The 25,399-nt window shown below is 43.2% G+C and overlaps 1 protein-coding gene across 3 annotated transcripts in view; it reads left to right on the top strand.

The window, feature by feature from the left end:
* Positions 1-25,399, top strand: part of CCDC85C (coiled-coil domain containing 85C) — a 113,314-nt gene that overhangs the window by 55,625 nt on the left and 32,290 nt on the right. For all 3 annotated transcript variants that reach the window (XM_051620616.1, XM_051620614.1, XM_051620613.1), the window contains one exon: positions 13,137-13,213. In XM_051620616.1, coding sequence (XP_051476576.1) covers positions 13,137-13,213 — 77 coding nt within the window. The remainder of the gene's footprint in view (positions 1-13,136; positions 13,214-25,399) is intronic.

Raw genomic sequence — 25,399 nt, 5'->3', positions numbered from 1 at the left:
CAGGTGAAAGCTAACAGGGTTTCATGCCATCTTTTGACACTGAAGGGCTGTACAGTGAATTAACTGTGCACACTTTATCATTTTTATGTGTGGCTGTTTTTCTTGTCTGTTCTTAAAGGTGTTTAGGAAGAAACACACCTCCTCCCACAGTCACACTCTGTTGGAATTTGTTTATCAAAAGTGAGTTAAATGACTAGGCAATTGCAGCCCATAATGTTTAACTATGGTCTGCAGTGGGAGGGTGTGAAGTTGAGGGGTTTTCTGCTGCTAGGTGCAGAGGGGGAACCGGGCAGGGGAAGAGAGAAGAACCAAATCAGAAAAAAGCCCAAATCACAGGCAGCAGGTGGAAGGGAACAGGTTCCCCTCAGAGCTTTGCTTCACAGAACACTGGCTTGCTGGGACACACCAGCACATTTAGCCACCTAATTGCAAAATACACATAGATCCAAAACTGAAATGTGAGCGAATGCTGGGACCTGGTCCGGGTGTCCGTCCTAGCTGGAAGGAGACACTGGCTCTACAACTGCAGTTATTTTTGGCTAACAGGACTGGGCACAGGGTTTCTGCCTGCAGTGTAACCAGGCTCTGTATCTTCAGCCATAGAAATGTGTGTCTTTGACAGAGACACACACAATCCCCAACTCCAGAAGAGCTTAGCAGGCAGGGATTTAGACGTTCCCTGGCAATTGCCTTAAGCCGTGGGCTCACAGCTATTTTAGGCTTTCTCCTTTTCTTTCTCTGAGGGTCTGACCAGGAGTTTCATCCTGAGCTAAAAATTGCATGAAATTGGATATACCTGTGTTAAAATGCTCTCTTGATAAATCAGCGTTTTCTAATGAAAAACTGCTTTATCTAAAAATTCCAGCCCTTGTCCCAGGAAGCATGGCAAGTGTGGGTGACACCATGAAATCATGCACCTTTCTTGTCACTTGGGCAAGAGCCCTTCCCTGCCAGTCACAGATGTGGGAATGAGGCTTGTGACCATCCTGCCCCGTATGTAAACACCAGCTGCAACTAGATAAATACTTTTAGCTGGAAAAAGGCCAGCAATTTTTAACACTTTTGCTACCTTGTTCTTTTTTAGTCTTGGGGGAAGGGGGGTGTGGGGGCAGCCAGTGCTTGGGCTAAGGAGGAGGTGCAGGGCAGCCTTGACTGGGGCAGGGGGATAACAAATTCCTGGGCACAGGGAGGCTGTTCAGTGAGTGTTGGGCTCCAGTGGGCCCCTGGGTGGAAGGACTTTGATCTGACTCCAGCCTTTTCCCACCGAGGCATCGCTTTTGAATGCGTTTCTGCTCTCAGCCTTGCTGTGCATGGCAGACAAAGGCAAGGGGAGCACGGAAGGGGAGGGGGGCCTGTTTACCCTCATCAGGAATGGTCGAGTGACCTGAGTCAATAGATCCTATTTTTCATTAACCTAATCATTAGTTTTTTCTCTCTGCCAATTAAATTTTTCCTGTTGGTACTCAGAAGGGCATCGTTTGTATCTATGAGCTTTTTTTTTAATAGGGGTCTCCCTGAGTGTGATGGGGACATTTGAGGGGTGGAAAATAAAGTTTAGTTTCTCTCTGGACATGGTGGAAAAGGATTTTTCAGTTTTAATTATCACGCAGCTTGGATTCCTGACGGTTGAGGACCGTGTTGGAAAGGCTGGTTTCCATTGTGTGGAGTGGATAATTATGCAGCCCTCTCCTGGGCTTGCTGCGTTTATTGTCCAGAAGAATCTTCCCAAGCAAAAAGGAGGAGCAGATTTACAACCCAAAATCCATTCTCAGAGCCTGCAAAAGTTTCAACTTGATGTTTGCAAAGAAAAACTTTTGTGAACATATAAGATCTTATTTATCCTTTTTAACAAAAATACCCCAAAAACCCCAAAAAACAGCAACACAACAAAACCCCAGAAAAAACCCCCGAACACCCATCGTTTATCTGGTAGTAGTTTTGTAAACTCAAGAGAGCCCTTCTGCAGCTGGACTGCTTTGTGCTATCAGTTTCTAAGCAGGATTCCTTTGAAGGCAGTGGGAATTTCTGCATAAAACCTCCTGGCCCATTTGTATGTACGATGTCGAACATAAGATTTACAGCCATCTGAAAACTGGCAGTGTTTCCTACCTAGGAGGTAATGTTAATCTATCCAGGAAAAATGTTAAAGGACTCAAACAAGCCTAAAATTTGAAAATGAGAATCACTCACAACTGTTTGATTTCACAGGGTTTTGGATTAGCCTGATGTTTTTTTCCCACAGGTTAGAAATTTGCCATAGAAATGGAAAAACTTCAGCAAAGGTCTTGTCAAATATAGTGAAGCTTTTGCAACTGCAACACCCTCCCCCCAAAAGAAGCCCACACCTTTCAAGGGTGGGATGACATCTGCGTGTGTTTGGGTGGGTTCAGATCTAGGGGCAAATTTTTAGTTCAGCTTAGGTCCGCGTGATGTATTCAAAGAGAATACCAGTTGTGTGCTAACTTGCTAAGAGGTGGAGCAGCAATAATGCAAAATAGAAACCGGGGAGCAAATTCTAGGATACACTTGCATTCATTTCAGTGGATTTGTCAGACGTAACTAAAAGGACAGTTGGGAATGCAAATGTTTTGGATCAGCCTGTTTTCCAGAGATTTCTGGCTATGATAGAGTGACAAAGGGCTCTGAAGCCAACTTGACTTTCTTTTGCAACTCTTTTTAGTTTCACTAGTGCAAACTCGAGTCTTTGGCCTTCTGATAGCTACCTTCCTATCTTGAAAGACCATGTGGTTGTTTTGCAGAAGGTAGCAGCTTGTTATGGGGGTTTCTGGACTATAAAAATAGTCTAGGACAACCAGGCCTTCATTTCCCACTAACTCGGCTTTCAAATTAGCGCCTTTGTACTTTCTCTTGTGCTGCCCTAAGGCTGGTAGACGTAGACATGGCTGTCTCCATGGTCTTCTGCAGTTCCTTCCTCTGTCATAGTGCATGTGAACCTTGATTGCAGTTGGACTGTCAGTGCTGCTGAGGCTGTTTCCTAATCCACATGGTTTCCTGGCATTCTCCAGCTTGTCTGCATTCACTGAGCTCCTCTTTTTTAAGCTTTTTTGGATATAGACCATATGTTGTTAGTATAGTCATACTGAACATCGTGCGTGTTGGCCTTCGGTGATTTAGGACTGTGAATTTCTGTGGAAAAGCTGGAAACAATAACTCTTAAAGATAAGAACTTTTTTTTTTTTTTTTTTTTTTTTTTGGATGGACTAATTCTTGAAATCCCTGGCTGTATTTTAAAACAGCCAACTGTTTTCAAGATAAATTTTTTATTGCAAACATCCCATTAGCATCTGAGGGCCCTCCCCCAGCACTTGTTCTTCTCCGCATACTTTTGCCAGCTCTGCTTTCTTCATTGCCAACCACGCTGCAGTTGGATGAGACTTTCCACAGGTGATGGAAAACCAGAATGTGTGGATGGTTTCAGATGATTGAATCTGACGTGCCAATCAAAGGCTGTTCAATATTTCAGTTTTGCCTTCAAATAATTGTAGTCCTTGCTTTCTGGAATTTAAGTGAAAAATTAATAGAATTGCTCATGTGATCTTTGTACAGGGTAGGCATGGAAAACAGAACTGAGGGGCTCTTGGGTCACCTAACCCATCCCTTTGCCCCAAGGCAGTCAGAGCTCTGCCTAAACTACCGCTGGCAGATGTTTGTCTAACCTGCTTGTGAAAGCCATCATCAATGGCAATTCCAACACTTCCCAAGACAATTTATTCTAGCCTGGAAATACTCCTGTTATTAGAGAGCTTGCTCTTCTTCCTGGGTGGACATGGAGAACAGTTTATTCACTTAATCTTTTTTTGAAAATAATTTACATATTTGTGACTGTTACTGTATCTATGATTGGTTCTTTTCTTATCCAGGCTAAACAATCAAGGCTCCTTCAAGCTCTCCTGCTAGATTGTGCTTTTCACACTCTATTCCTTTTTATTTCTCTCCTGAATTTCATCCAGCTCCATGACTCTTGAAGCGGGATGCCTAAAACTGGACACAGATCCCTATTCAAGATCTTTAATAGCACCAATGAAAGAGAATTATTTTCCCTGTTTACGTGCAGGGTTCTCCTTTCTGCATCATGGTACCGTCCCACATACTGCTTTTGCTCCAGTGTGGCACTGATTTGTGCCCAGTTTACAAATTGCAGTAGCACTCAAGATCCCTGTTTTACAGAACTGCTGTGTCTGAGGAATTGAATGGTGCTGCCACAAAAGTTTAGGTCAACCTCAGCAGAGGCTTTACATGTTCACGCTGCCTATGGAATGGGCTTAGCGTTTGGTAGCTGTTGTAGAGACAGGGACAATGACTACTGCAGCAGTAGCCAAAGTCAAGTGGGAAGGGTTGGGTTTTGGAGGTGGGAGAAATTAAGCAATTGGATTAGTACAGGTGAAAAAGAGTACAGCCTGTTCCCTTGGTTTCAGGGATTTTCCCTGGGACTGTATTCTTTTGGCGACTTGTAGAGGCTGCAGCATTAGTTGTGGTGCCTCCAAAAGGAGGGGATGGAGCAGAGCAGGCTACTCCTTCCAAAGTATCCACACCATCCTGAATGTTTTGAGTTGTTTGTAGATGGTGGAAAGCCACTAATCGGCTTCGGGGCTTTTTTTGACTGGGTCACGTGACTGTGCTACCAAGATTAAAGCAGCACGAGGAAGGAAAAGAGGCTTAGACAGCTGAGGGTGCCTGGCAGGTCATTTTAACCTTTTCATAATCATTAAAGCTGCAGAATCCCATTAGCAGTGAGTGACTTGCAGCTCCGCTCTCCAAACAAGTGCTGGTGACACAACTTCCTGTTCATCTCTGCCTTCCTCCAAGGGAGAGTCTGGCTCAACTGGCTTGTAGGGTCCAAACTTCAAGTAGAGAGTCTGGCTATTCCTTCCTGTGCATCACACTGAGAAGCAACCCATCTATTGAAAGTCTATCAGAAGTGGAGGATTTATCTCTCTGTGTCTAAAATTAGACTCTCATGGAAGGTCCTGCTCAGATCATACTGTGTTAGATCAGCCCTTGCCCATCTGTAGCAATAGTCGAGAGGTGAAGGATAAGGGAGATTATGGTGATCTAATTCACTGCTTTAGCACTGGTCAGTGGGCTTTGACTTTACACTGCTGGGACCAGCAACAGCAGAAGATCCTGCACTGCTGCTGTGCAGCTCTGACATGGGAAGCAAAGTTTTTAGGATGGAGCTACATTGACTAAGACACAAGGCAGTCAAGGAGCCTCCAGTTTCTTGATGTTATTTGTCTCTTCCTCTCTTGCAAGTTTTCATGACTGCAACATCACAACCAGTATTCAGACTGATCTTCCCCTGACCTTTCTCCAGCTTCTACATCTTTTGTTGTCTCTCTTCATATCATCTAGTAAGCACTGATAGAGAAATTATGGTGCTACAGTGTCTGGGAGGGAGGATTGCTCTCATCCACCTATGATTTGAACATTGTCCTACTTTCTCTAGAATTGTCCTTTCTGCATTCAGGCAGTCCTTCACTGAGTACATTTATGTGGTTGGACAGCAAATGGCTTTGTAAAGAGGCCAAGGAAAACCAAGGAAAACCTAAATTCTGCCTGGTGACACTGAGCTATGATGGGTGTTACACCTGGAACTGATCCAGAGAGCACCTGCTCCTTGGGGTACTGCAGGCTTTTGTGTGCATGGAGGAAGAGCGCTGCAGTGGGTGTGAATCTGCTTCCCTCTGTTACACACACAGAGCAGTCAAGATTGCCCAACTCTGTGTGTCTTGGACATTAATATTTCTGTCACTCTCTGCTTATTGCATTTAATTACAGTCTGTCCACTCTTGCTTGAAAACTCAGTCTGAGTCTGAACATCAAAAAACTGACACTGTTCTCAGAGAGATGCCCACAGTCAGGTATTAAAACACAACTTGTAAAACAAATGCAAATGCAAAATTCCTTGGTTGTTTTACCCTCACAATCTCTAGGTCATAGAAGGAAAGATTTATCCAGGAAATCTGGTCAAGAAATAAGGACTGGTAATCAGGGCTGAGCTGGTGTGTCATTCAGGCAGCACTTCATGTGAGGAGCACATCTGAGCAGCCTGGTGAAGGTGCTGTTCTCTGCAGACAGGCTCACAAGGAGAGCTGTGGAAAGCCTTGGAGAGTCTCAGCAGCCCTATCTGTCCTTACCTACTGCAAGCAGCAGAAGAGCAGCTACAGGTTGTTGCCCTCAGAAGAAGGGGAAGCATGGTGTCAGACTACAAAATTGGAAGGTGTTTTACCACCTTCCTGTTAAGCAGGTTTTATGGGCTGAGTGGGTTAGACATCCTCAGATGCAAGCCATCTCTGGTGGTTCCCACTGTGCTATGCTGTGATAAGTAGGCAGACCCCACAAAGATTATAATGTAAAGGTCACTCAAGGAAGGAAGGAGAAACCCATGGCCACTTTCTGATGGGATGAGACAGCTCTGTCCCAGCTGTGCTGTGGTGCGCAGGCACACACAAGCACACACTCCTCCATCTCTATCAGCTGCCTCCTAATGGAATCCCGATAAGATATCAGGAGCTCTTGAGCTCCTGTTGACAGTCATTGCGTGCAGATGTTCTGCTGTGCATGGAGATGATGTCATGGCTGGAAGTTGCAGTAGTGAGCTGTAAAAGCTGAAGTTGGAAGAGACCTTATCAGACTGTTACAGACTGACTTGAGGGCACTAAGCTCCCAGACAGGCCTAATGAACTGGAACTAAGTCAGGAACGTATGGTCTTGAAAAACTTCTGATCTCGTAGTTACAGGCTTGCTATGAAATGTTAATGAAGTAGCTGCAGTGGCATATGTCCCACCCTGCTGGAGCAGCGCTTTGCAGCAGCACAGCCATGTCATCAGTGGATAGCCATGGCTTGTGAGAGTTTTAAAAAATGCATTAGTCTGCCATAGCAGAGGGTAGCACCTGTAAAACTGAAGTAACTTAGTGGTGGCTTTGCAGTGTCTCTGCTTACGTTGGAGTCACCTGCCAAGTTAAGCCTGATGTGAAAACGAGCCTCACGTGCCAGTCGGAAACAGAACTTTGGAAATGGGGTTTGCTGGTAAGAACAGAAAGATGGGGACTGCCTAGAAGAAATCAAGGGTGATGGCTTTGTCCACCTCTCTTAATAATTTCCGTTAATGACAATATATAAAGAGATACAAGTTTTGTCTGCTTCCTAGCTGCTCTGAAAGAGCCCTGTTGCCTTAATAAATAACCCTCTTTACAAGATGTAACCACTGTCCCGTTTTTCATCCTGCTTTGTCAGTGTCAAGAAGCAAAACCAGCAGAGCAATACAAATCCGAAATATGGTCCTGAAGGGCAGAGGTGTGATAACAAAACTGCCGACAAACAGTGAAATGTTTTATTGAGCACAGGTGAAGGTCTTTTTATGAGACAATCTTTGATGGAAGGGGAGGAAGTGAAAATGTCAACATCCCATCACACGAAAGAGAAGGCAGCACCTGGCTGCAACTTGGCAGAGCATCACTCCTTCCTGTGTCTTTTCTCCTTGGATTTGGATTTGGGAGAATCCCTTAGGGTCACTGCTTTTTGTGAGGGGAGGAAGAGCCTTGTTTGCAAGACGCTGACAAAATGTAGCTGCGCTTTACTGTCTTAAATCATACTTAGGAAAAGTAGCTCCTGGAGAGAAGACTCAGCGGGAGGCAGTGGGTGGCAGCCTTGCTGCTGGGGATGTGCAGCACCTTTGTGGTGCACATGGAGATGGCGCTGGAGCTGCACCATGGTCCTGACGTGCCAGCCAGCACCCCAGCTTGAAAATGTGTAACCCCCTCTTTGTAGCAGACATTGAAAAGACAAATGAAACCCTGATGGGATGCTGTGGAAGAGGACTAAGACACCTCTGTTGGCTCAAATCTTATTCTGACTTGTTCTCTGTTGTCCAGGCTGTGTGTTGGGACTGTCCTGCTGTGGGGGAGTCCTGTCAGAGGGCTCTCCACAGCTTCATTGTCTCATGGACACCTCTATTAACCCTTTCTTGCATCCTTGCTCTGAACTACTCTAAGTAAAGGGATTGTATTTTTTTCTTATACTAATTTAAATGCTAAGGCCTCATTATGAAAAGGTCTTAAATAAAAGTGTCTCATTCCCAACCACATAGCTACCACACAGACCTCTGCTCTGCATACTCGTGGTTTGGAGAAATGGCACACAAGGAAATAAAAGCATTTATTTTGCTACTGTCAAAATAAATGTATAATTCACTGTATTCACCCCTCTGACAGATTCCTTTGAACTCTCAGATGAGGATCGGAAAGACTCCAGTGTCTCCAAATGTTTTTTAAAATTATGCTGTTCTGTGCTCTGTAGGTTGAGAGATTGTTTTGATTGTTAAAACAGTTCCTAATTTATGTTTTAAAAAAGCTTCAGGAGCCAAGCTGTTCCCTGCTCTCTCAGAGGCCGTTGAGTTAAAACAAGGTAGAGTGATTTGTCTTGCCTCAATTTAGCTGTAATGAGTATTAAGTGGTTTATCTATGTGGGTAAAAGTTGCTCAGCTAGATTACATCCAAGTTGAATTACACCCCATTCCAGATGGAGTATATTTTTAAGACAATAAATCTTGAGGAGGTTGGATAATAACAATAATGCTCCTTCCTGAACTGGAATGTGACTCTTCTACCTCTCATGGAGATAATGTGTGTAGCTACATCCAATTAGTTTTTCAAAGGCTTTGTAAAGAAACAGGACTTCAGGTTTTATGATTCTGCAATTTAAGCTTGAAGCATTTACATTGTACAGGGGAGCGAGGGCTGGTGGTGGTGGTGATGGTTTTCATCTGTGTTGCTGTTGTGGGTAGCAGCTTGGCAGGGCATAGTACTGTCTCTGTCCCCAACCTCCTTCACCAAGGGAGATTGTTGCAACAGGGAGGGTTTTAGGTGGGAGGTGAGATACTCTAATGGGAAATTCCTTCTTTCTAGTGTCGTCTGGTCCACTGAAGCAATGATTGCTCATGCAGCTAGTGCTTATGTCCCCAGGGAGTAACTGGAGGAGGAGGTTTGTCCTGCTGGCATCCCAAGTGGCACTAAGTGCCAGAGCATTCTCCCAAAAACCTTATTCTTGACCAGGTGTCCTTGACCACATGGTCTTGACCACCTTTCTTGGCTGCTTCCCCGATACCGTACCTTCCGTTCACTGTGCTGCACTTCTACAAAGCCAATCGGCATGGTTGTCCAGCCAGGACAAGATGAGGTGTTGGGTCAATAATGAGGTGCAGGCGTGGATGGACTCAAAGTCAGTGCCATGAAGTGATGTCCCAGGCAGGTGTATGGGGGGTACACCCCAGCACCCAGGTCTGGGAGCTGCTTGTTCCACCAAGGAGAAGGCATTTGGGCTGGGTAATGTGGAACATTCCTCCTGGATGGTGTCAGGCTTTGACAAGGTGATGGGGCTCATTCGTTTAATTTCTAATGAGGGGGATTAGGGTGTCCAAGCTGTCAGCAATTCATCTTTACTGCCTCTCCTGGGTGGGTCAGTGTGGCCATCCTCACCCCATGGCTCTGGGGGAGTTAGGGGAGGAGGGAAGCTCACTGATAAGAGGAAGGTCAGAGGCACAAAAATCTTGGGAATGTGTTTCTTGATCTAATGTGGGAGAGACCCAGCCTGGGATTTCACTGCTTGGCCTGGCAGTGTTAATGCCTGCTGTTGTGAGTTATGAGATTTTTTTAAACCTGAGATCAAGGTGCAAATAGTGCATCTGGCACCTACCTCAACACAGGCAGGACCAAAAGAAGGAGATGGTTCATCTCTGAGAGGACAGTAAGAATGGTGATAGTTCTCAGCAGTGCTTCTCAGCCCTTGCCTGAGATGGAGCATCATCTGCTCACAAACAGCTCATTTGCTTTTTTTCATCCTTTCTCCATGTATTTTATGTTGCTGTGGGGTGTTCTCTGGCTGAGGTTAGATGTCAGACATGGTTTGAAGTTGAATAGTGGTATCTGAAGAATTCTAGCAAATCTCAGAACTGTCTTTCAAGGCTGGAGCTAGCTGTGGTGTACATTGGCTCCTGGGGATGTAGGGTTTACCTTCCCAAGGAGTTCCCTTTTTTTTTGCAAGGGATATAAAACCACTGAGTATTTTCTCCCTATTTCCTTTTCTTTGACAGCCAAGCTCAAGTTTTTCCATCAACCAGCCAGTCCTTGTAGGTTCCAGGGCCTCAACACAATAGCTTCTGTGTCACAATTCAACCACTTAACCTTAATTTCCTGTAGCTGTTAGCAATACTGGAACCCACCACAAACACATGTTGAAGAGTTTCCTTGTGAGGTTTATGTTGTCAGCCTCCACCTTGGGTAACTTCCCACTGTGTTTGAATGCAGAGCTGCTGGAGAGGGCCTGCTGCAGTTTCTCTCCCCTTCTTGGGCATGGGACATGGGGAAAAGGGCTTGTCTGCACCAGAAATAGTTCCTTGAAGCTCTTTTTTTTTGTTGTTGCTGTTCATAGCACACCATGTGCTATGGTGGTCCACAATACAAACACTTAGTAGTGATAAGAGAGTACAAAGGTGGGGGGGAGGGGACACTCCATATTGCCTGCTACCTGCTGCTTGGAACACAGGCTTGGACTGCTAATGAGCAACAGGCTTAGTAGCTGTGGTTCTTGTGGAGCCTGTGTCTTTTACCAGCATCACATTGAGATCTTCTTTAGCATTATCCAGCATGTTTACAGTTGTTTACGCAAGCATTTCTGTCTGTGCAATTTATGCACACAGAGACTCCTCAGTCCAGAAGTGTAGTTCTGATTCCCAGGCAGGTGTGGATTGAGCCTGCTCTTTGACACCGCTTTGAATCCTTCCTGGAAGCTGCTTTGGGTGCCCCAGTACTTTGAGATAAAACCAGGACCTGCTGTGTCAGGATCACTACAAAAATCGTGCAGAAGCACTGAGCTCTGCTACTGCCCTGGCAACGTGTGGGTACCTGTGAAGCTGAAGGGCAGGTGGGGAAGGACACTATCATCTGACCAGATCTATGGGTGGAGGCTGTTGTATCCAGCAAGCAAGTGGAAATGGTGGAGTTTCTGGTTGTCTTCAGACAGAGCTGGAGGCTGTTCTGAGAACTTCTTAGCCAAACAGATATTTTTTGAATGAATTCCGGGGTAAGTTAACCAAGTGTGGTAGCCTGGGGCGTAGGGGAGGTCAGACCAAAGGATCCATGATCCTCCTTACTTTGTATTTAACAATCTCAAACTCTGCTCTCTGGTTCACTACTAATTCAGCAAGTTGTTCAAGCTGGTGCTGAATTCTTGCTGACTTAAGCATGAATTTTCTGCAGTATTGTGCTCACCATCTTTAGATATGCATGACTTAATTCACAACTGCTATTAGCATGAGGCCTTTGTGGGGAAGGTGCTATGGATTGATCCTATAACTTACTTGGTTTGCCCTCTTCTCTTCTGACCTGAAGACACTGGAGTTGTTGTTGGGCAGAGGTTGTGGTCTCTGCAGCTGAAGGTGAACCTTACCACCACTTCAACTGTTCTCTGAACTTACATAGCTTCCTACAGTGTCTTCTTAACCTTTTTCATGAGCACTTGTTTGGATTTCCTGGATTTGAACAAAGCACAATCCAAGCAAAATACTGAGCATGTTTCTTCTGGGAGTGTTTGTTCTTTAGATGGGCACTTGACTCTGATCTGTCCTGCTGTTCCTTTATGTGCCGTTTGGCACTTGTCTATGCCAGCACTTTTTCAAGCATATTCCAATTTTTCCCTTGAATGGTCAAAGCACTCTCAGTGCTTAGCTGAAGCTCTCGTGCTAGCTCTTCTGCTAAACTGCCCCTGTGGAGTGGCCAAGAAACAGCGTTCAGGCTTGTGCCAAGTGCATTGGGCAGCTACTGGCAAAGGCAAAGAGAAGTTATTGAGTCCAGAGCCAGCCTAAGCCTTACACGTGGGCCTGTGTTTGTGTATGTAGAGATGGAGCTGGTGGTGCCTGCTGACTGTGGTGGGGCTGATCCTCAAGGTGCTGGCCATGGCACTTTGGCATGGGTGCTGCCTGGTTCCTCACCCATTCATGTTTGGCTTGAAGGCCTGTGGTTGAGTAGCAGCTTTTGCAGTCATGCTGTAATAATTGAAATGACGTAAAACATGATGACATTTTGCATTTGTGCAGAGTGTTTGAGTTTTTTCATGTGTGTAAGCTGCAAAACTCTTTCCCTCTTTTCCTCCCGCTTTAACAACTCACAGCCTCTGCTACCAAAATGACAAGTGGAGGAGAGATTTTGCAAACATCAGATGAATGAAAGTAACTATTACAAAGTGCTAAGCTACAATGAAAACAAAGAAAAGGTTTTCCCAGGTTCCTGTATTTTTTCCCCTGTGAAATTTGTGAATGTCTTGCTTCAAAGCATGTTTCAAAACAAAAAACAGATGTTTTGGAGAGCAGTAAGCCACCCACAGAGCGCCACAGCAAGTTATCTTCTATGCCAGGTCACCCTATCTGGTGTTGCTGTCTTACTGCAGTGGTAAACTGGCCATTACATTCCTTCAGATTGAACATTACCATTTTATGTGAGGTTATTCTGTATTTTATTGTCTGGTATTTTTTCTGTTTCGTATCATGTACTCCCACTGGAAGAAAACAGATGCCCTGCGTGGGCACTTGGTCTGTAGGCTGGGATGTCTGTATGCTGCAGCTCTGTGGCCTTGCTGTATACACTTCTTCCCCACTAACAGCAGTGGGAGTTGTGGCAGTGACCTCCTCGTAGAGCTGTGGCAGGAGCTAATTTTTGTGAGTTTTCAGTTGGTTTTGAAAGTAAAAACTGTGTGTGTGTAGGAGTGGTTTATTTGAACCTAAAAGGAACCATCTTGTTCTGTTGTTGAGTATTTTGTTGCATTTTGGATGGATGTGAGTAGCTTTCAGTGCTTAGAAACTTTTTAAAAAATTATGAAACATGGTATTTCAATTTGCCACCCCCCATCTGGTGGCACTGGTATGAATTTACTGTTGCTGAGTTGCAGCCTTTTACTAAAAAAGCTTTTGGCAGAATCCCATCCTCACCCTTTACCCTTGGGTTTTCAGTCATTAGCTCTTTCCCAAACTTGCCTTCCATACAGGGGGGAAATGTATTGCTATTTGACTGTATTTGACTGTAAAACCAGAAGCTTAAATATTTTTTTTCTCTTTTCCTAAAGATTCATCTTCCAACTATATCAGGCAACTTGAAACTAAAGTGAAACTGCTGGAGGATGACAACAAGCTTCTTTCCCAGGTAGGTTTTTTTTGCCTAATAGATATTAATGTCGCTCTGTTCTCCTGTTTCTGTGTAGTTGTGTCTGACTGCCTCCTTTGATATACCAGAGCTTTTGGTGGACATAAATTCCCCTACCAGGGGAAGAGCATAATGGTCTTTTCATATCAACCGCCCACTGTTAGAATTTGGTCTCCTTTTGTTAAAAAACAGAAGAGAGAGAAAAAAGAGTAAACTCTCCCTTAGTGTCTGTGTGTGTTCCTGAGATGTGTTAACGCCTCCTTGCAGAGCATCTTGACCCATGGCTGCTCTCAGGGATGCTGCAAGGCTCCAGCACTCCCTGTGCTGTTGCTGTAGGATTTTGTCTTGCTTGCCGATTTACACTGACTTCTTCTATCTTGTTGAAATAGGACACTGTAGTCAAAGGACAGCTGTGGGAATAGTTTTCTTTGAGATCTTGCTTAAAACCAAACAGACCTCTCTAAACTGGGACTTTTTGCTTGCATCTGCCCTTTAGAGCCTTCTCCACGTGCCACTGGGCTTTTGCTTGCTCCTGGCGCTTACCTATCTATATATAGCAACATCAAGCAGCAGGGAGAAAACAGTCATTCTGTCTGGTATGTCCCCTGGATCCCCTGTAAAACACAGCACTTGGTGTAAACAGGAGCAGCTTCGCTGAATTCAGTGAAACCCTATCTATTTAAACCATGGGAAGAATTACCCTTTTTTCTCTTTTTCTTTGCATCCTTTCACTGTTTTATGTTCTACCTCTCTGGCCTTTTAAAGGTTTTTTTCTATACTTTGCTTCTTACTTCAAACACTGAGTTGCACAGTAATTTTATTCCAGATTCTTTCCAATTATAAGGACTGGAATTAAAAAAAACACCTCCTAATTATTTTTTTTAAATACTCCTTTTTGACAGTTTAAGTTGTGCTGTTCTGTGTGTTTCACCTAAAATTGGACTGCTCCAGGATCATCTGTTTTTAAAACATTATTTTTAAAAAACCAAAACAAAAAAGGCTCTATTCTTACTGAAATGTTAATAAAATAATTTTGGGAAACCGTATTTTTACTGAAAGACACATTTAAACATTACCCAAAATTTCCAGTGTACTCATTGGCATTGCTAGCCATGCAATAAAACTCAGAGGTCACCGAAGGGTAAAAACCCCAAAAGGGTGCTGGACTCAACAGCTACCAAGTGACTTCATTTAATAATCAATTGCTAATTTAATTTTAACTCCCTTTGTCTTTCTCCCAACCTGTGAGTGAGCTGGTGGCGATCGAAACCTCACGACCATTTAATTGGAGCTATTGATAAGCAGATGGGCTGTGTGTGGGCAGTTGGAGCATGGATTTGGAGATAGGCTAAATGTGCCCTTGGCCCAGCTTTGTCCTGCCACAGCCAAGCACACTACTCTGTCAGATTTGCCTTATGAGGTCAAAAAACCAGGAGTTGGTAATTAATGAGTGGCAACTTAGGAGGGTCTGAATATCTGCCTGGGCTTATTGCATTGGAAGGATGAAGCCAAATTATTCTTGGGATGTGTGAGCCTGACGCAGGCCCACGCGTTGGACCGTCACCTGTGTGCTGTCCAGGATGGGAAGGCTGTACCTTTTCTTCCACACCCACAACTGTTCCCAGATGTCCTCACCTTTCAGACTGTGTCACTACAAATGTTTGAAACCAGGAGGGAGGGAAATGATCTTAAAATAGCTCTGTGCTCTGGAGAAGGCTGGTCACCTCCCTGGCAGCAGCAGGCACCAGCCTGGCTGTGACATTCTCTGTAGCCCCTGAGTGATGTCTTAGTGGCACTTCAAAAAGACCAGGATCCAAGCTATTTTAGATCATGCTCAGGAGATACCTCTTTTTATCGTAAGCAGGGAGACAGTTCCCCATAGGGCAGCAGGAAAGTGTTGAAGCTACCAGGGTGAACTCCCTGGGAACACTGAGCTGCATTGTCTCCAAATCTGTCATGCTACAAACCTTGATTTCTTTTTCAATGAGAGAGAGAGGCACAAACTCACATGCACACGTACACTTCGCTTCCAGCACTTTCCCAGAAAACTATAATCCCCTTACTGTATTCTTACTTGCTTCATCTGCTTGGAAAGTGTTTGGCTGTTGCCATGCAGATCTCAGCAAACTTTCTTCTGTTTTTAAAGTTGCCCAATGATCCTGGCCATTTGAACTCCACAATGCCAAACTAGCCTGTCAACACCAAAGTCACAGTTTAACTTGGCTTGGCTTTCTTACTGGGAGTATTGACATTGCAATAATGTTTGCAGGCTGGTGTCAAGAAGTTCTATCACCAGCATGCTGAAGAGTGATGAAACCTGACGTCCCAAGTAACAAACAGTGCCTGTGCATTAAGGGATTAACAAATCAGTGGCGGTTAAGGAAGTCTTCCTGGCTTCTCTCCAAGTGCTAAACATAGAGCTGAAATAGTGCTTCATACTGAGAAACCTGAGAAGGCTGGTGCTGCAAATGATATTGCAAGCTTTATGGGAGGATTTGTATTACAGTGGACACGGACACAATGCCCCTTTGCTAGCAGGTGCATACTGAGCGAGATTTGTTGCTGTATCTTCTTTGGCATCAGGGTTGTGAAGTCATGCTGAGAAGTGGTGTCTTGGTACCACCTTCAGACAGGAAATTAAGTTGGTGCAGGGGTCCCCGGCCTGCACTTTGCCTCCTGCTTCCCAATGCCTCTTTTCTCTGTCAGCACTTTGGAAAGAAATCTCAGTGGGAGAGGCGAGAGCTCTCCAGCCTGTGCCGAGGCGGCCGCTCTGTGCCGTGTGTGTTACCTGCAGAGCAGACAGGCTGGGATTCACACGGCTCTTTTTCTGGTGACTCATTTGAACAGATTAATGGACAGAGCTTTTCCTCCCCTTGGGAGATCAAGATGTACCATCTCACAAGCCACCCTTTGCAGTAGGAGGAAAGTAAATGGAAAAGCAGATGTTATTTATAATAACTGCATATGGATTTTTTGTTTTGTTTTGACTTCTTTTGCTTTCTAGGGAAGGAAATATGTATTTTCAGTTGGGAAACAAGCTTCTTCTGACATTGCTTAACCCATTGGTAATAATCTCTCTTCCCATTCTCCTTTCTCTGTGGAGAAATGACTTCAGTTATATACCTTTCTTTGACTCAGGTTAACACAGTAATGTTGGCCTGTGTTTGTTCACTAGGAAGTCATGCTCTTGGATGGCATCACTGTGCTGGGAAAAGCCCTGGCAGCAATTCTAACAACACACAGCTTTTGTTGCCCTGGTTTATATTGGCTGGGGAGATGCTGTAGTGAATGCCATTACCAGAAAAGGCCCCTCAGTACCTGCTCACCAGTGTTGGTAGGTGTCTGTGGTATAACCACAGTGCCAAAGACCCCAAAGAGAGCTTTTCTCACAAGTGTAGCTGGTTTCTGGAAGTTTTCTTCGAGGTGTAAAGAAGATGAATGAATGTATGCTTGCTTTGGAGAGATTCACAGGCATCACTTTTCTAGTCTGAAATTCTCAAGGAAAGAAGTGTGCAAAGTTCTGCGGTGTGTGTACAATCAATCTATGCAACATCATGTGGGAGAAGGTCCTGTTGTTCCTCCATGTCATTGTGGGGATTGCCCAGGTGAGCTGGTGTTAACCTCTCTTTCGCAGCCTCTGGTTGACTAGATGAAGGGTCTTCCACGTTACTAAGATATAACAGGAGACAGGAGGCTGTTTTGCTTTCTGTTCTTCTCAGCTGAAAGCTGAAAGCTCTGCCCAAACAGAAAATTAAAACCCTTAAGCCATCTCACACTGCCTCTTAAATGAAAAATGAATTTGTAATTGCACCCTTTCCCCTCTAGATTAGAGAACCCATGTTTATGAGCCTCGCGTAGCTCCAAAGGTCAGTTCTGATTAGTTTTCTAACTGTTGCATATATTTTAGAGATAACACTGACAAACTTCTGGCTATTTTTTTTCACATTATTTTGCATTTTCAACTCATTCTGCACAATAGTAAGCATTGGGCACTTTTAGTTAAAACTGAAGTTTATAGGCTTTGTGGACTCATCACCTTGTTCTCTCTTCTCATAACTAAGTCCTGTGCACCATGGGTTGGCCATCTGGACTTCTTTTGGTTTATAAACTCTGCTGAGCTGTATCTGGCTTTTCCTTTCAGAACAGGAATGCCAGACACATTTTCCTACTCGGAGATGCCCAGGACAAGTTGCACAGCTTTGCTTCAAGAAGCCCAGCTTTGAACAGAGCACATGTATTGTGCAGGCAAGACCCTGAGTAAACTGGATGTTTGACAATGAGGTCCTGGTGCATCTTTTAGGGAAAATTTCAGGTTCCCTGCTGCAAAGCAGATACACAAAAAATTCTTCTCTAGGGAGTCAACAACCCTCGGGATTTATGAGGAACATCAGAGTATTTAATTAAAAATGCCAAATAGACTTCAGTATTACCAGCACTTCACAGCATTTCAGTATCTGCCTCCTAGCTAACTGGGACATAGAGTGTCTTTGGAACATCCCTGGAAGGTCTTGAAAACTGTGCTTAGTCTTATTTTTAAGAAATTGCATGCTTAGAAGAAGGCTGCAGTATGGATAGTAAAAATGATAGTAAATAGTGCCTGTAAACACTGCTATTACAGCAGAGCTGAGGTTTTTGAGCTAGGAGGTTCCATGAGAAGGGCATCTACAGGCTGATTCTATTCTTCTTAAGCCAATGTGAACTTGGCATCAACATGCACACAGCAGGCAGTTTCTAGCACATTGTTCTGAAAATAAGGGGGAAAAACTGGACCCCAGGATTGAAGAGAGCCTGAGAATCATTAGTACTGCAAAGAACAAAGATGTAAATGCTGTTCAGCAGAGAGCTTGATCTCTTCCTGGAGAGTAGAGAATGGGGGAGTAAAAGAAATTGCCCACAATGGGCTGGCTGTCCCCAGGAGAGTCGGAGTGCAATTTCCTCTGTTGTTTTATTATCAGTCGCTTTTGTGCCAAGTCTGCCATTAACAGTTCCTGCTTGTGGCATGTTCTCTCAGCTCTCAGAGTTGCTATAGGCTGTTAAAGTTTGGGCCTCTCCTGGAAATGCAGCTCTGGGGTTTCGTTGTGAGGCCATGGCTTGTGCCAGCAGCGTTGCACGTGCTCACTGTGAGCGGAACAACGTTACAAACCTGTCTTCTTTCCCCAAAGTCTACCTACTGTTTGTGTGTGAGGAAGATGAGTATAATCACTTTAATTTAAGGTCTGAGAAGGGAAATAGGATTATATTTTTTTTTGCATTAGAGAGCAACTCAGACATGAAAGCTTTCCAGTGCATTTGGTCTCGATTTAAATTCAGAGTACTGAGGAGGATATGCCCTATGTTACTATATTACTGGTTTTATGCACTGTTTAAATGTTGAGCTGCATACTAATTTTAACTAATCACAAAGGAGACATATATTCGGGGCCTCATCCAAATATTCCTTCAGTATCAATGGTGAGACTTTCTATTTCATGCATTTTGGAGTACAGCTCACGCAGAGCCAGGTTTTCATGAGACCTTCTCTCAAGACATTTCATAAGACCCCTTTCAAAATTTTTATTTAGGACTCTTATTGCATTGAATTGTATACATGTGTAAAAGCAAAAATTGTTTACTGAATCCCCCAAATGTAGCTTCCGTACCTGTGGCAGCAGAAGCTTCAAGAAAACATAGCATGCAAAACCAGTCTCTGTCCAAGTGTGTTTCATTTCACCTCCTTCTTTTATAAATTAAAACGACAAGACTGGTCTGGCCAATTTGCTGTCAAATGAGTGGGCTTGAGATTTAAGTAAAGAATATGTATTTATAGAATAAAATGCATATCCCTCCCTCCCAAAATAAGAAATGTATTGTTTTATAAGAGCAGTTCAAAGATGTCTCAGACTTGCATCCAAAATGCTTTCAAGCCTTTTAAGACAATGGAGTTCCTTCTGTTGATCTTGAACATTCGGATCTTGGGCTGCTACCTACCAAAATAAATATTTTCCTGGTATTTATCTGCCATTCATCCTGAAAAAGAAGATCAATGACAGAAAGGAGCTTTTGTAACTTGTAATGAAAGCTGGATGATGTACTATGTGTTCTGGGGTTTGTCACCTGTGGAATCAAGGGCTTTTATGAGAATGTCACCTGGCATATATTAATAGATTTCCCCCAAAAAAACTAGGAAATATAATTCAGGACATTCTGAATCCAGAAGTCAAATAGCAGACAGAAACACAGGGTTTTTATTGAATATTTAGAATCTGAGACAATGATATAATTTCTTGCAACTCAACTCAAAATTTTTGAAGCACTGGATCTGAATTTCTGTGTGTGAGAGAGATGAACACACACAAAGCTCTGCCATGCCCCATTTGTTTCTCTTGTGGGTAAGCACGAACATCGGGTTTAATGAGGCTCAGTTTAACCTCCAGCTGTGAAATGGGGGATTAGTCATATCCTATGCTTAACCAACTTTGTAATAATTTCACTAGATTACACTTTTTTTTTCTGCATATGAGGACAGGGTCAGGGAAAAAGGGACCTTTTCTGATTTATGAGAAGGAGATTCAGGTCTTTGCCTTCCTCATTTCCACCTCCCCAATCTGATGGGATATGGGGACTGACTTGAAGACAGCCCCAGCAGCATTGCTGTGGTTGAGCTCTTGGGAGGAGGTGTGGTGGTTCCCTGTTGGCCTCATTGCCTGGAGGGCAGTTGACAGAAGAAAATGAAAGGTGACTCTAGCGGGTGGTCCACTGATTTTATTCCTTTGCTTAATACTACATCCACATCTACATATACTTGCCTGGTGGAACTGAGGCAGCATTCCTTAGCTTCTTCATTGACATCTCAAATGAAGAGACTGATTTTGGTGCTAATGAGGGACAGATGGGCCCCATTCGTCTGAGGCTCCTGAGCTCAAGGCACAGACCAGAAGCTACACTGAATGTCAACAGGCTATAACACCAGATGAACACAGTTATAGCTCCATTTGGCTTTGCTAATAATTGAGCTGCATTTCTATTTGGGTTATAGGCTGTGCTGCTTGAATATCAGCTGTGCCAGCCCACATCCTCTCTTGAGCAAAGCCTGCCAGTTGTGTGATTATAATTATATACTGCAATTTGGTTTGAGCTGATTATCCAAGTCTCCCATGAGGTACGGGCTTGATCTTTCTCTGCTGATCTAAAACAAGAGGAAAAAATTATAGACACTCTTGAATATTAACGGTGTACTAAGGTTCCCTACCTCAATTGCTACAGAGAATGGAAAGGTTTGAAACTTGCACTGCTTTTATTGTCTGTACCCCACTGAGATACTAATAAAAATATTTTTCCAGGAGTGGTTTTACATGGCAGAGTCTGCTAAGCCTCTTACCGACTGTCTCCTGCTATTTATTAGGCCTTTCCCAAAGTGTTTGCTCCCCTGACAATAGAGAATTCCAGTTGTCACCATTGCAACCAGATGACATCCACTGCTTTGCCCCTCAGCTTGTATGAATGCAGCTCATGATAGGAGGGGAGACCATAGGCAGAAGTGGGGATACTCGTTCCTGCGTTGTTTTTGCTCATGGCTGGGATCCAGGCATGGCAACATGTCCAAATGCATCCTTACAGCTCAGTGTGCTGCTGCTGTACAAGGGCTGTGCACCTTGTTCTCTGGGTCATACCAGTTTCAGTTGCACATGAACAACTGAAAATGGCTTTACTGATGAAACTGGATGAGGTTGAGCTTGTAATCTGCTGGCTGAATACTGGAGGGGAAATTGGGAAAGTAGGTGCCTTGCCAGACCATCATCCCCTAAAGCCTTTGTCACCAGCCTAAGGAGGGATCCTGGATGTGCTGCATGTGCATCAGGGCTATGAACCAGTGTAAAGAAATTTAATCTCTCCTGTTACAGAAAGCTCATATTATTACATGACATGGAAGATGTTAAATAGTTTTAATCTCATCCCTTACTTTTTTTTCTTATTTGCAGAGTTTTTTCAAAATCAAATACCTTGTTTTTTTATTGGATTCTCATGTGTGTAATTTCCAGCTTGGCTGATAAGTGCTGTTGAAGCTAATGGGACTCTTCACATATACTTAAAGTCAGAGATGTGCTTTGCTGAGCTTAGTTTTGCTTTAATATGTCTTGTAGTGATAACTGCAATTACTGAACCTTAATTCAATTACTTGCTAGCTTCACACAGTGAAATTGCCCATCCCTCAACTTCCTGATGCATGCGACCCTAAAACATGGCTTAATGAGATAAGGAGGAAATCTTTGTGCAAGGTCATGTGGTAGGGGGTGTTTGCTGGGGCAGAAGGACACCTGAAAGGGCCACTTGTGTGTGATTCTGAGGTCAGAAGGAACTGGGGCCATTGCCTTGGTGCCTGTGTGAGAGCTGCATGACTCAGGTGCTTTGCAGCATCTCCTTCACATTATTTGAAATGTTGTTTCTGCTTTGCTTTACTTCAGCAAAATATCACTGCTCTGCTTGACTTATTAAGGATACCTTGGCCCGGGTTATTCTTACAAAGTGGTGTGTTCTGATACTACCACTGAGCCCTGTGGGTGTGTAAAGTATCTGTAGTTGTGAAAAAGAGAAAGGTAATCAAGCTAAATTATTAGCTGCTTGTGGAGTCACCATGCTTCAAAATTGGGATGCTAAGACATTAATGTTTCTGCAGATACTAATGAGTTCTGCAAAATTCATTAATATGGGAAAAGGGGTTGAAGTTCAAATAATAATATTGTCTTGTCAAGTTGCTGCATGTAAGACAAGCTTATTTTGGTAATCTGTGCTAAAGATAGAGGGGTTTTTTCAAGATGACAAAATATATTTTTTTCTTTTAAGTTTTCAAATGTATAATGATCTCCTGTTCCCTTCTAGCTGGCTGACTGCAACAGCTTGCCACGAAATTTCAGTAAGATAGAGAGAGCTAATGCATCCACAAACAGCTTCTTGGATCTGGGGGCTGCCTTCTAATTTTGCTGCTGGTTGTTTGGGGCTCTGATTGCTGGTTCTTTCACATGCTAATGTTAGCTATTTCCATTTTTTTAATCATCTGAATGTATTAAATATACCCCTAGTTATTTTTTTATTTCCCTCCTGTACTTGTGCAAAAGACATTGGTTGGCAATATCTGAGTTTTCAAATCTAAGCCATTTACCTACCTGAAGAGGAGCTGGTTCTTTTATTTAAATTGCTGCAGGAAATAACAAGAAAAAATTTTGAGCTAAACCTTCCATTTAATTATCAAGTTGCAAACAATAGGTTTTTGAGTGTCAAAATTGAGGCAGTTTCAATTACGGGAACAATTATGGTTTAGAAAATTGTTGCCGGTAGGTTAAAGAATTTATATTACAGTGACAGGCAAGTAATTCAACTAATGGGCAGTACAAGAGTCCATAAAGATGAAGGCAGCCTGAGCCAGTGGACTGAAATAAAACCTTCCTCCTTTTTCTCTTCACAAATATATATAATCAAAAGCCAAGGTCTCAGCAGTTTTCCATCTGACACCCAAGATTTATGGGATAAAACCAGAATATGAAGTAAGAATGATACTTGGTTTAGAAAGACTTTATCTTCATATAGAGAATTACTCAAATAATAAGCCCAAATCCTTCTGGGCATACATGGTCAGGATGGGTTGCCCGTGGCCTGTTGTTAAGGACCAGGTTCACCTGACATTTAAATAGTAGCTAAAGGAAATCTTGTGCTTTTTAAAAGAGTGGAGTAGCTACTAAAAAATGGAAATTGCTTGTCTCTCTGCAGGCGGGGTGGTGGTGAGGCATATTCGTTTGTCCAAAGAAAATCTTCTGAACAGGTCTCAATAAGGGTATCTTCTCTTGCCAATATTGAGTGTGTCACAGTATTCCTTTCCATCTAATTGCTTTTCATGTTAAGATACATAATTTCTTCTAATATTATGTTGGATTTCAGCTGTAATATTAATAAATGTAAGTGGTGTGGTGTGTAATCTGATGTCTCTTGAGCTTGGTGCCAGGGGGTCTGTGTTGTAGGGAAATGAAGCTGATTATGATAAAGCCTCTGAAATGACAGTCCTCTGGGAAGTCTTCTGTCAGTGACTCATGTGTGTTTGATTTTCCTCTTCATTCTGGACATATTTTTCCATCCCTTTATGAAGAGACTCCCCCAGAGATAAACAAAAAGGGTCTTTGTAGGACTCCTGGCCTTCAAATTGGTGCTTGGTTTTGGTTTTATTTTTGTTTTGCTTTTTTTTTTTTCTTCTTTTTAAACAGAAATCTTTCACAATGTAGGTGGTTACAAATGAGTTGCAAAGAAGGGACAAGAGCAGCATCTCAGCTGCTCAGACATAGTCCTCAGGTGCCACTAAGGCTGACCCTCCTGGCTCCTGTCGTGCACCACAGGGGTGTGGGTCTCCAGCAGCAATTCATCACATCTGCCAAGCCTCTGTGGGTGCCTTGGGTATGATCAGGCACGGGCTGCCTGTGTGTAGGCACCCAAATTGCTCTGAGGTGACCCCACAGCACACGGGGAGAAGAGAAACTGTGACTCTTTGTAAAAGCTTTAATATTTCCTCAGGGCTCAGGGTCAAACTGATCATTTATGATTAATTTTGTTTTCTGACCTTTGTTCAGCCTTCAGCTGTTACAATTTATGCAAAAGGAGAAAACAGTGTTTTCAATTACAGGGAACTTATGTAACAACCCTGTTTTGAATGCTAATTCATGAATGAGTGGAAGCTGACAGTGTCGCCTTTTAATTTTCCTCGGTCACTTCAGCGCACAATTCTAACTGAAATAATTCTGGGGTGTTTTTGGTTTTTTTTTTTGCTGATCTCTTTCATAAATGCTGAGAAATATCTGTCTGTCTTACTATATTTAATTCTTTTAAGAATGGGCCATTTTGTTACATCAAAGTGCCTTGGGATTAAATCCTTGCCTTCTTTTCTCTCCCTTCCAGCAGAAGTAACACTGAAGGGTAACAGAAAAGATAATTTGTCTAGCTTGTCTATAAGTTTTCAACACTTTATCTTCACAGTTGGTTCAACACGGCCACTGCGCTGGTCTGACTTTACTGGACAGAAACAGAAAGGAAAATAAATGTTTCTTCTTAGTACTTTGACCTTAAAATACCACCAACACCATCCGTCTTCCTGTGTTATTTGTGTTGTTTTCAAATTGAATCACTCGGCACATCAGGTCAAAAAGTCAGAGGCCAGCATTTCTTCTCCCTGCTAGCAGGATAGAAAGCTTTTATGGGAACAAGTGTTTGCTATTTTTTAAATGTGTAATTTTAGGCTTTGGTAAGCACCAGGACTTCAAGTTCTATCTAAAGTATTTAAAATGATATATTATTTTTTCTGGAAAATACTTACCGTTTTCCACCCATGTTAATAATCAAATTGCTTGAGTTGGATTTCCAGTCCATTTTTAGTAGAAACCTTGTTTGTTTGCTCTATTTTTTTCTCACTGATATGAGTAGGCAAAACTCCCTTCCTTGCTGGGAGGTGTACATCTAGGTCCATTTCTTTCATAACAAGGCTGACAAAGATCTCAGGCTTTGTTCCAAGAGTGGTATCTTCCAGGGTCACTTCAAGTTCTGCCTAGGTGAAAAATTTAGCAATAAATGTCTTGTCATTATTTCCAGATAACAAAGAGTTATTGTGTTGGAGGGGCCACTGTGGAGCTGTCAGTGTTGGCAGTGTGTAGAACAGATTTGCACTGAAGGCAAAGGTGTTGGGTCTGCAGACATGTCCCCATGCTCATCGGAGGCAGCAGCATGTACAGTGATGCTGAGTTAGACCCAGGGAAGGTCTTGCACTTCTGTACCACTGTGAAAGTCAGGAGACTCTTTCTTTTCCTCTGTTTACTTTTTTTTTTTTTTTTTTAAACATTTGGATGAAACTAGTGTTTGAAAAAAATTTACTGTAAAAGAGCAAGAGCTGCTCCAGAGTGCTGAATGGCCAATTGTTGGCATTTGCTGGGGGCAAGTGTATTTCAGGTTATGCAAGTTGTAAATTTGATCAAGTTAAATAAAGATTGACTAAGAGTATCCTCAGCTCTCTCTTGTTTTCCTTTTCTGTATTCCTCCCTCTCTCCCTGTTCTTCAGCTTTGAGAACATTTTCAACAAAAGTTCAATTGAAACAGCACTCTCCCATGGAGTTTAAGTTCAGATTAAAATTGTTTTGCTGATAAATTCCTTGGAACTCCAGAAATGTGATTTTGCCTGAA

The sequence above is a fragment of the Apus apus genome, chromosome 5, assembly GCF_020740795.1.
Source record: "Apus apus isolate bApuApu2 chromosome 5, bApuApu2.pri.cur, whole genome shotgun sequence".
Lineage (NCBI taxonomy): Eukaryota > Metazoa > Chordata > Aves > Apodiformes > Apodidae > Apus > Apus apus.
Note: the sequence above shows the minus strand (reverse complement) of the source record. Positions and strands in the feature narration are given on the sequence as shown.